Source organism: Pogona vitticeps, chromosome 5 (genome assembly GCF_051106095.1).
Source record: "Pogona vitticeps strain Pit_001003342236 chromosome 5, PviZW2.1, whole genome shotgun sequence".
In the NCBI taxonomy this organism is placed as follows: domain Eukaryota; kingdom Metazoa; phylum Chordata; class Lepidosauria; order Squamata; family Agamidae; genus Pogona; species Pogona vitticeps.
In genome coordinates this window covers 177,600,659-177,612,785 of record NC_135787.1, presented here as the reverse complement: position 1 = coordinate 177,612,785, position 12,127 = coordinate 177,600,659, and the positions used below count along the sequence as shown (strand labels likewise).

The following is a 12,127-nucleotide window of genomic DNA, read 5'->3' as shown; positions in this document are numbered from 1 at the left end:
AGGAAAGAGTGAAGGCAAGAGGAGAAGGGGACAACAGAGGATGAGATGGTTGGACAGTGTCATTGAAGCTACCAACATGAATTTGACCCAACTCCAGGAGGCAGTGGAAGACAGGAGGGCCTGACGTCCATGGGGTCACAAAGAGTCGGACACAACTAAACGACTAAACAACAACAACAGAGGACCAAGTAAATGCCTGCAAAGTCAGAGAAATCAGGCATTTTTACTCAGTGTTCACAGTCTATATAAGTCTAAAAACTTGTTTGCCTCAGCATTATTCACTATTTGTTTTTGAAGTGCGCACAGGGCTTTCCAGTGGACATTCAATCCTGAATATATAATATTGAGGCATGGGTGAGAGAGAGACGCTTCTCTTCACTGAACTGAGACATATTTACAACTGATATATTTCTGTCACAGCTTTCTGAACCAATACTAACCAACATTTTTCTTCAGTGAGGTGGTTCACTTGCTTCTGTTGCTTTAGTCTCTTGGGTTAATATAACATTTATCAGTCCCCTTACAGATTATACTGAAGCACTCATTACCTGCAAAGTACTCAAAACAATCCTGCTGAAACACTTCATACAAGACACCCAGAAGCTGCCACATTTGTGGGGAGATAAGATGGCACGTCAAGCTGTATGCCAGAGAAAGGATTTCTTCATAAAACTCTGGAAGGAACAGAAGAATGCACATACAGATCTGGTCTGATCTAGAAACGAAGGTTCGCAAATCCCAACCAAACTACAGAGACCCAAACACCCACACTTACTATGCTTGATCATTTGCACCCCAATTCTGACTGTCATTTTTGTTTTGTAAACGTTTCTTAGTGGCATTCTGAGAGCAAACTTGTGAAGGACACATGTGGGCACGAGAATGAACTTAGCAGCATTCCGCAGATATGATTCAGAGGTTAAATTGAAAAAAATTCAGTTTGGTACATACATAGAAAAAATAAATGTTGGGATAAAACAGCTTTTGTTAGGACTCCATAAAGCTGCCACAAATCTTGCATATGACATTGACAGTTTATTGAAATAAGGAAGGAAAGATCATTTAGATCAGTTAGGAAACCAGCTGACAGGCAGAGCAGTCTTCAGTGGGAAAGGAAGCCCCTAACAGCCTGGGACAGAGAGACAAAACATATTACAGTACATCGTGCCAATCACTGAAATTCTCCAGCCTTTTATAGCTATCTAAAACCTGTTCTATGCTGGCTAGATAGCTAACTGAGTCAAGTATCTGGCTGAAAAGCCAGAGGATGGGAGTTCCGTTCCTCACATAGTCACACAGGCTGGTATCTCCAAAGAGCCAGTGGCCTGGGGCAAGATGCACAGTCCCAGGACGCCCCCAGAAGAAGGGAATGGAGAACCACTTCTGAGTTCTCTCTACCTAGAAAATCCTGAAAAGCATCACCGTAAGTCAGAATTGACTTGATGGGACACAATTCATCACTGCAGAACTTGAGAAAGGAATCTCAGATTCTGAGATTTGTAGCCAAAACAAGGTTACTTTCTCTAAGCCCTTCCAAGCTATCTAGCTTAGTACTGTCAACAATGACTGGCAGCCATGCTCCTGTATTTCAGGCACAATTCTTTCCTAATCCCTTTTGGAGATACTGTAGATTGAATTTAGGACCTCCTGCTCAATGAGCAAGTACTCTGCAAAACAGCACCATCCATGCAGTAGATGGTAAAGTAATGAACAAGGAACTGTACTGTACATTAAAGTAGGTTTAAGAATGACTTCCCTCTCCCATACAAAAGTTCAAGCAAACAATCTAGTAACATTTTCTAGAAGGCTTGCTTTTTTTAAAGAAAGTTACCTATCACATGTTTTTGTAAGACAAGGCCAATGATCTGTAAGCAAATGTTCTCCAACTGTTGAGTTATCTGGAAAAAAGAAAGATCATTTATATCAAGTTTCAACACATATTTTCAACACATATATCAACACATATTTTTGCTTAAACAAGCAGTTTCCATAAAAAGCTTAAATTAAAATACTGCTTTTCAAATTATGAGTAGCTGAAAAGCTGCAGCAGATAAATGTTGACTTGAATGGTTTTAAAGTGACTTACTTCCTTGTGGTCCTGCACAACAGTAAGGATTGTGTCAATTGTGTGCAGGATCCCCATGGCCATAACCGTTTTATCCTCCATTTCTTCATACTCTTCACTTTGAAGAACTTTCCCAAATATCTCTGCCTAAAGAAATCAAATGCAAAATGGATTCTGGATGTGGACCAACAGACTGAAGGCAAAAAGTGACAAGAAGGGGGGCCCTGTGGATTGGTGGTTCCTGTGTTGGAGAAGAAGTGGGTTTACAGTCTATCCCTATCAGAGTCAGTTGATCGAAAGGCAAGTAAAAGATTTAAAAGGTAAAGTGGGAAATACAAGATGTGTCTTCCAAGAGAAGTCAAAGGCCAATTATAATGTTTAAACAGTTTTTAAGATTAGTATTTAGTTAGTTATTTCTAATCCTCCCCATATCAATAGACCTCAGGGCATGGTGCAATTAATAAAACAGAAATACATCTTGGAAAGTTTAATGGATTATTATTCCAATGAAAATATAAGCAAGCACGGCTGCAAAAGCTCTGGAGGTTTATAGGAAGCACTCCCCAAGGCTGATTAGAACCTCTTTAGAAAAGAAAAGATAAATGAGAGGAAAAATAAAGTCTGTGTGATGGAATGCCGAGTGTGTTGAAATCAGGAGTCAGGACTCCTAGATTTAAATCACACTTGGCCATGAAACTCACCTTTGGTGAGTCACACTCTCCCAACCTGAGTTACTTCACAGAATTGTTGTAATGATAAAATCAGAAAGAGAAGAATCGGCTATGCTGCCTTGAGCTCACTGGAGAAAAGGCAGGATGCACATGTAATAAATAAAAATGAATGAATAAAAAGTATGAAATGTATTATGTTCAAATGGCAAAGCTGATAGTTGAATATACCTTAACACTCAGTTAAAAACAAAAAGCCAACGGGAGCTGAAACAGGATCACAGGTTTTCATCTCTTACAGCGTTCTGCCATCTCTTACCAAATGCTGTGTCATTTCAACAGCAATTGTTGCTACTTCCTGGCTATATTCGCAAATCAGCTTCTGGATGACATTGGTGAGGTCGTCATTCTCAGTCTCCCGGACAACAAGCAGCAGCTCCTGCATCACAGGCCTGATGTAGGGCTTAATGTATTCCTTTGCTAGAGACACACAGAAGAACAGCAGAAGGGGAAAAGAAGACATTTTAAGAGATAAAAGGTGTCATTACACTGGTTTGTCTGCATGTGTGGATCTCGTGACTACAATTATGCCCCCTGGCTAATACATTTATCTTTGGTAATAACAACCCATATGCCGACACATCTGTCTGCTTCCTCTTTTCAACCACTTTGCTGGTGCAAGTGGGAAAGGTGCCTCGGAAAGCAGAAAAAGGGAAACATTAATAGCTTATTTGGGAAGCCTCACAGAGACATCTACATCACAGGTCCATCTTCACAGAAACTGACAAGGAGGACTGCCTTGTTTTAGCATGTCATCAGAGCCTTCCTGACATCTCCAGAAGTCCTTACTTCTCCTTCAGGCCTATGTCCATGATTCAGACTCAACCCATGATTAAATAGAAGTCAAAGATATGGACATGAATTATAGAAGCTGAAAACATGTGGCCCGGTCATATAACCAAGATGGTAACAATCAGCCCTTGGCCACCGATGCAACTACAGTGGGGCCACCGTTATGTCCACTGTGTATCATGTATTTGGGATACAGATATTCAAGAACAATAGACACACATAGTAGATTCTTGTAGAAGAGTTTACACATATGCAGAAATGGCTGGATTGTGTTTTTATAAAGAGAAGGGCTATGAACTTCACCTTTTTTATAGTCCTCACTCAGATCTCAAAGGGAAAACTCACAATTTACAGTAGTATGCAGCCTTGAACAGCAGCACAAAATAAGTGCATTTTGGACTCTGCATCAATAGCATTAACATGATTACCCAACTTTTTCAGAATTACACATTTCTTCCCTCCACATGATTCCCTTCCACTCTGCCTAGCTTAATAAGGACTTCCAGAGAACTCAAAAGGATGCATACTATTGTGGCTGTCCCTCATGAAGTTATTTCCCACCTATGGATTTTGTATTTTCATTTGTTATCAATTACCGACATGGATAACCATTTTTGGTTTTTTTTTGGGGGGGGTGTGAAGAATACTATAAGCAGAGACTCGAAAACAGAAGTGAGGAAAGGATAATGAGGAGGCACTATTGCTGAAGAGAAGGGATTAAGCCAAACAAAGGAAATAGAGCATTTTGGACTATTATTCCTGAAGGGAAGGGATTAAGCCAGACAAAGAGAGGGAACAAAAGTGTGAGGTTCTGATCAGGGGGCAGGCAGGCACTCAAAAGAGGTGGCAAAGGAGGCCTTCTAGTAATATAACTGAAATCATGTGACTCAAATCCAATTTTTGCAGATCTGAACAGTCCAGAAAATGGGTATTATGCTCATTCTAATTTAATACAATCATAATATTTTAAAAATGTTTTCAACACCTATAAACTAAGTGCTACATGGAAATAAAAGGGATCAAAACCTACGGAAAGGTAGGTTTATACTCCAATGACATACAAACAAGGGAGGAAACAAAATAAAAGAAAGATTAAAGCTGGTCAAATGATTCACCTCCAGCTTCCATAAACATTAACTTAAGATGGGTTTTCAGGCATTTATTAAAACTGAGAAAAGACAGAACAATGTAAATTTTAAGGTAAAGGATATTCTACAGAGAGCAAAAGGAAGATAAGCAACAACAGCAAATCTGAGCTTTAAAACAACATAATGCAGTAGGATAAAGGGGAAAAAGTGGGGTGAGGGAGAGAACAGGGGGGAGGGAGAAGTAGTGAAGAGTGTAAATATTGACATCCAAAAGGGTAGTTGGCCAAGAACAACAACAAAGGAAAAGCTGGAGAAGGTGAACTCCAACCTTGCTCCTGATGACTTATTAAGGACTGAAGTGCTATGGCAGCTTCCACTTTGACAGGCATTTCTTTGTCCTCAATCAAGCTCTTCTTTGTCAGCTCAACGGCATTCCTCAGGTTGAGTTCATTGTGAAATTTCAAGGAGCTGAATGAATGAAGTGTCCAGCAGGACTGTAGAAAAGAAGAAAGCAAATCAGAAAGTGTTAGCATTCTGTCACTGTTTATAGAATCAAGTTGTTTGCTCGCATTTCACAGCTCATTAAATTTATATTCACCCTAATAACCCTGACACGGCACAATATTACACATCCACACAAATGAATACCCATCGTTTAAAAACAAGATCACAGGCCAAGATGCACACATGGGCACATCAGAGGCACTTTCACTTAGGACTCTGCTGTTCCAGATGGTCTCTTGACCTTCAGAGGGAACTTTGAGAAGCAGCATAAGGGACTGGAGGGAAAATAACACTGAAAGGCTCCAGTGTGCCCCTTTGAATAACAGCGATAAAACAGTAAGGAAAACAACTAAGATCATAGCAAAATGAGACACCTTGTGAAACAGTATCTCAAGCACCATATGGGCACTTTGCCCTGAAGCTTTATGCAAACAGCCAAGCTTAAACTAAGCTCATGTAATGTATTAGAACATACATTACAATGTACTCCCTGGTTGCCATTAAAAAGTCACCTCACAACAACATGCAAGTCACTTACTCTTGCTCTCAGATACCCCATGTTTGACATAAACAATGGGAAGACGTGATTCTGTAGCATCAGCTCCATCTGATCCTTGAAAATGCCTTTCTGAAGGAGTGAACATCAACCACAAAAAAAGTCACTCTCCGTTCCAATACATAGTAACACAAATGCTGTTATGTGCTGTCTTAAAATGTTAATTTCTCTGGAGAAATTGCATCAATACGAAACAAAACTGGCCTGTTAAAAAGAAACCATCCTGTAAGCCTAGAAATCTCATCTATTCCATTGTTCCGGCCCAAATAGATAAATGTTGCCACAACACCAATACAAATAAGACTCTTAACAGGATCTGGTAAAGCCATTTTAACAGCTAGCTGTGTTGCTAGAAGCAGGCCTGCAATGTGTGTGTGTAAGGTATGTTTACCCTCCAGTCTGGATTTGTTATAGGCATTTATTGAGGGTTTTACAGGAATGTACAATCACAATATGGCCCCAAGAATTGTCACCTGTTTGACAGATTACCACAGAAAATACCCAAAGCATTTGCCTTTCTCAAAAATATGCTTAAAACATACCTTTGGGAGCACTCTAAATTGTAGCTTAGCATACTCAATACAGGTTATGGGTCAAATATAATACAGTACATAAATTAGCCTGACATGGCAAGTGCAGTAAAGAAATATCAACTTGCCAGAATACCTTCTGTCCAGTTAAAAAAAAAAAGGGGGGGGGATGAAGCAAACATGAGGTAGGACAGAAATTAAGTAACACCTTGCTCAGACCAGTAGGCAAAAGTTGACCAGAGAGCTTTTATAAAGGCCAGAAAATACCATTTCCCCTGCCTAGTCTACTGTTGTTAAGAGATCTCTCCCTTAATTCCCTCCTTTTGTTAGACCTGGATGGCGATGCATTTGCAAAATGCCTGTCCAGCCTTCATTCAAGAACTGCCGCAGGCTTATGTCCTGACTTCATCGGGGAATTCTTTCTACAGCGAATCACAGATTCCTTTCCACATTTCATTTGGAGCACTCTTGTGAAGCACACCAGCTTACAAAGACAACACAAAAGAATGGAACAGAACACATTAACACGAGTTTTGGAACTCTATAGCTAACATCTTCTGTACATAGATGATACGGGGAAATGTAATGGAAAAATCAAAATACATGTTTCAGTTGGAATTCCGGAATTATTATTAACAAATTCCTCCTGTACACAAACTATCAAGCTTCTTATATTACAGCTTTATGTGTGTCTTGAAGCACAGGTCATAACATTTTTTGAAATAAAGTTATACTTGTCTTCAGCCATTTTACCTTTAGTAAAATATCTGCGAGAGAGCCTATCACATGTAACGCCCCATCCTTCTTCCTAGGATCAATGTTGGGCTCCGTGAGGATCTGATAGCAAAATGCCATCATTTTTGGTAACACCTAAAAAATGGTAAAAAGCCTGAAAAATTTAAAACTGAAAAAGTTATGAAAATTGAAATTATTACTATTAAAAATGGAACATAATGACTTTGTTTCTTACTCACTTTATATATAATATATATGTTTTTCCTTATATTGTTACTCTGGGACTTGGATTCTCTTTTGGGAATAGAGGAATTGTCCACATATTTATAAGTCTGTTTGATTTCAATTTCATGTTAGTTATCAAATAAAGAAATATGTGCCTTGAAAAGCCTTTGTCAGATTAAAATAAGTCAGTTAGTAAATCCAAGAACAACCAGCTAAATTATTTGACTATAGGTGAATGCCTCCTATCTTTGTAGACTATGGCAACTGTGTTGATGAATTTTTTAGATACTATCCTGATTTCTTCTATAAGGTATTATTATTTTAAAGAATTAAACAGCATAATTAAATTAACTATGAAAGCTTTGAATTCCAATGCTACATTTGTGAAGAATCTCAGATTGTGGAGACATTACAAAATGTTTGCCCTGATGGCAGTGGTCTTTGGGGAACAAAGGAAGAAAGCTTTTTGTCTGCTTTAAAAAAAAAACTCCTGATGTGTTGACAAAATCAGAATGAAATACCTCTTTTCTCTTTTTTGCTGCGGTATACAGAAGAAGCTGAGCAGCTGTGGAAGGGGATGCATAATCTTCAAACACATCTTATAATATTTCAAAAGGAAAAGAAAAGAAAATATAGTGTTTTATTGTGGGATCATGAACATTTTTGTAAATCACTTTAAAAATGAGAGAATGAAGGACACAATAAGTGTATTTCTGCCATACAGCTAAATAATGTCCTTTAAGGCAAAGGCTGTAAACACAAAGACTTTTGTCTTCCATTATTCTGTAACTACAGAATACTGCTAAATAATGGTATTCTGGGAAGCTTTGGTAACACAAATGAGGAAAGAACATGTTGGATGAATTGATTAATGCCACTTCTCATAACAATGGTTTGACAATGGCATGGAAAGTAATTGCACCATGTGCCTCTCACACATATTCCCTCTTTTATATATAATATCAACGGTGTGAGAAACAGATATGTACACATACGTAACACCTATGCCACTGAAGGTAAAGTAAAACCACAGTTCAATTCTCATTCAAGAGAGTGTAGTACAGTGGCGTCTTGACTTGAGAACTTAATCCGTATTGGAAGGCGGTTCTCAAGTCAAAAAGTCTGTAAGTCAAGTCTCCATTGACCTACAGTGCATTGAAAACCGATCAATCCCGTAACAGGCCGTTTTTGTTCCATTTTGGTTTTTTTCTGGTCTGTAAGTCAAATCTCAGTCTGCAAGTCAAACCTAAATTTTGCGGCCAGAGAAGTCTGTAACTCAAAAAGTCTGTAAGTCAAGCCGTCTGTCAAGGGTCCACTGTATCTAAAAACAGGGTATACTGTGGAAATAACTCAACCTAGATAAAATCTGATGTTATGGACATTGACAGATAACTTAATTTATCATAATTTATCACAAGTGCATTCCCACCAGAAATTTCTGACAAAGTCCTTTTATAAAAAAGGTAGTGCCAAAGGCCATGCAACAATCCAGGATGCCATCTCCTACATAAGTTCTTCTTCTATGAAGACGTACCCCAGAGTTCCACTGAACACACTGCTTTCCTATTCTTGAACAGTGTGCAAGAAAATTTCTAGAAAGAGTGCTCCTGCCGTCTGGGGAGGATTTACTGTATAGTTTTCTGTCTCAACCGGACATCAGCCAATTGTTTTACACCCCATCTTTTACTAAATATTCAGTATTCAAGTTACTACAGACCCCAAATTAAACAATACAAATGTGTCATCATCCTCCATTGACCAATCACCAACAGAAATAGGTAGCATGGTCAATCTGCACTGTTCCTTTCCATGTTGCTTTTTTCAATTGTCACCCCCCCCCATGGTCATGTTTCAGGAAGCAGTGGCACAGGGACAGAACGAGCTGGATGGGAGAATAATATGTCCATTCTGCAGTCCAGGACTCTCTCTCTCTCTTTTTCTATTTCAGCATTCTTCGTTATATTGCCAAAAAAAAGTTAAATCAGTTTATAATTTTTGTCCAATCTTTTTTGTGCGAACAAACCAATACACCTACTTGCAGCCTGATCTGAATGTACAGCAATATCTACAATCCATGGGAAGAATTGCAGTGAGTCAATGACAGCAGCTACATTTGTGGAGCATGCAAATATTTACCGAATTTCATGCGGATGTACTCGTATGGGTCCTCTTGCCAAAGCTCCTCATCCTCATCTCTATAACACATCAGGGAGAAGATCACTTCTTCACATAAAGTCTTATAAAAAGAGCAAAGAGGTGATGATTTAATGGGAGAAGGGCAAGCACTGCAATGTTAATGACTTCCTCTAGAAAGCCAAAGTGAGTTTCCACAAAAAGAATCATAATGTATCCTGCAACAATACAGACTGCTATGTATACTTACTGTTTTTAACTTTTAAATATTGTCTTTTTAATTATGTAAGCTGCCTTGGTTCCATTTACAGGAAAGGCAGGGTAAACATATTCTTAATCAACAAATACTATAGTTACATGATAAGGCAGCTAGTGCTTGATTCCCTTGTGGCTATTAAGCATTTCAGCATCTTTTCCCAGAAATAAGCCATGATTGCAAAACACCCCTCTTTTTCTCTGCACCTCTCAGGAAGATTAATTAACATCCATGTTATTTCAGGCAGACACGTAAGAGCATATTTTGGAAAGTTAAAGCCAAAATGCCTCTCTATGCGCTGACCAAATAAAGTTGTGGTCCAATCATGGTTATCACTGAAAGCTACAGATCCCCCCCATTTCCTCCTCTCTCTCTTCCCCATAAATATTTAGTAATGCATCCTGCAACTTCCCCAGCTTCATCTCACTAGGACCACTTGTAGGGCTTCAGGAACCTGTAATGCACCAATGTCACGTCTTTGATTTTTAATGATTTATCAGAGGAGAGAGTGAGAAGAAAAAGACATGGGTCTTTTGCTAGCAATCAAAGTTGTTGATCCCTTCTTAAAAACCCTATGCTACACCTCTAAGCTCTACAGAGAGTAGTGGCTAGAAGTATAGTAAAATCAACAAACTATGGCGTTTTATTTTTGTTCTTCTGTATAATGGGCCTGTGTTCCCACTGTAGAAACAAAAATATTTTTGTTTTCTCAAGTTTGAATTCTACAAGAAAAGTTCTAGTTGAAATCCTGGAAATTTACAAATGGACATTACGTATCATTTCTATACTGACCTGCATATGTGGTTTCATCTGCTTCCAGGTTATACAGTGATTGACACCTTGGTTCAGATAGTTTAATGCTTGCTGAAGAACACGTGGAGCAACATACTCTTTCTGTCTGTATTGGTCCAAGATTTTTAAGAGCACCTGCAGCAAAAAGAATGACATTCAAAAAAACCTACTTATACGGAGGACGTTTTGACATGTCTGTGACATGGAAAGCAGAAGCAGCTGCCAACAACTCTGCCATCAGATCGAAACTTCACAGGAATATAACAAGATATATTGCATATAGGCATTAAGAAAAATCTGAAAAAGAATTTAATTCACAAAGAAGAGCTAGCACCTTTATCATGTTCCTCATTTCCTTTTCTTATAAGCAAATAATCAAATTCAATTAAATGATCTGATAGAAACTTGGGGATACCAAACATATAGTGTTCCTGTTACCTCCACTGAAATTGTAACTCACTCACTCACTCTCAGAGACAGATTTCTTAAAATGGTATGTAATCAGATGAATACTCCATTACTTTGAATGGAGGGTGGAGTGGGGGAAGAATACATCACCAGTTTCCATTAATATGTAGTCCCAGACTAGTATTTTGATAGATGCAGACAATTAATACATGCAACTAGTTAGACTAAAGACCAGCAACTTCAAAGGGAAGGGTGTAGTGACAACAGAATATTTTCACCACATGTATTTCCTCTGAGTCAGATGTCTGTAAAAATAGTTGTTACAGGAGAGATCTGAATGAGGTTTCTGCAACAAAGCACAGACTACCTTTGATGACCCTAAAACTGCTTTGTAAACTACTGCATGGGAGGTGGCATCCCGCACCACTGATCCAAGAGTCTTTTGCTATTCTTCCCTTCTATTACAGTCACAGACAGAGTATAAGAGAACTAGTGCCATAAATTAGGATGTTACCAAAAATAATAAAAAATAAAAAACTGCACAGCTTAAAATGTTCTGTAGAGCTGTCACAGTATTCCACAAAACAAATGATAAACCCTTACCTGTTGTATCCCCACAGCATAGGTTTTCAAAAAGAACTCAGAAAACTCAAAATATTCTTTTGTTACATTCCCAGGGCTGCCATACCTTTAAGAATCCAAAACACAAGAACATGAATTTAAGGTAATTATGTAAAGCATACCTTGTACTAAAAGGAGGAATACACAAAACAGACTCTTCCTTGTGCTTGCTGGGACAAAACTGAAATATGAAATGTGGGCTTCAGAGGCTGGATTCTTCTAGGCTTCTGCAAGAGTCTGGGAAGCTGCCCTAACAGACTAAGGTCAGTGTGTAAACAAACAGTTCACACCTTCAACTCATCTCCTGCTGTTGAACACTTCAAAGAAGGGACTAAGCAAGGAGTAAACACTTCCATGTTTATCTTCAACAGAGGGCATATCAAAGCTGCCCCACAAGGACTCTCATACCTTATCTGTAACCTTGACTTGAAATGGGTCAACCTGCTTTTCCCAGAGAGTTATGCAGATTTGACCATGTGACTGGTGGCAGGTCAGGAAGCTGCCTTTTGTCCTGGTGGAAAATGAAAGCCTTAAGATGTTGTCAGCAACAGGTATGTAATGCACCTCTATAATGGCCCATTTACTTGCATAAAAAGAATTGGGGGAAACAAATTACGTAGTTAGTCTAGCATGTCTCTGACAAGAATAATGCTTTGGTTCCCTGCTGTGTCCTGAATGCCTTGGATGCCTCAGG

General features: G+C 38.8%; 1 protein-coding gene across 2 annotated transcripts in view; it reads right to left on the bottom strand.

Moving 5' to 3' along the window:
• The window catches only part of IPO8 (importin 8), a 46,279-nt gene that overhangs the window by 18,172 nt on the left and 15,980 nt on the right, over positions 1-12,127 (bottom strand). For both annotated transcript variants that reach the window (XM_020789044.3, XM_020789045.3), the window contains exons 8-18: positions 11,416-11,500; positions 10,405-10,539; positions 9,360-9,459; positions 7,745-7,821; positions 7,017-7,133; positions 5,716-5,805; positions 5,002-5,167; positions 3,053-3,213; positions 2,087-2,212; positions 1,832-1,898; positions 549-674 (exon numbers count right to left, since the gene is read on the bottom strand). In XM_020789044.3, coding sequence (XP_020644703.3) covers positions 549-674; positions 1,832-1,898; positions 2,087-2,212; positions 3,053-3,213; positions 5,002-5,167; positions 5,716-5,805; positions 7,017-7,133; positions 7,745-7,821; positions 9,360-9,459; positions 10,405-10,539; positions 11,416-11,500 — 1,250 coding nt within the window. The remainder of the gene's footprint in view (positions 1-548; positions 675-1,831; positions 1,899-2,086; positions 2,213-3,052; positions 3,214-5,001; positions 5,168-5,715; positions 5,806-7,016; positions 7,134-7,744; positions 7,822-9,359; positions 9,460-10,404; positions 10,540-11,415; positions 11,501-12,127) is intronic.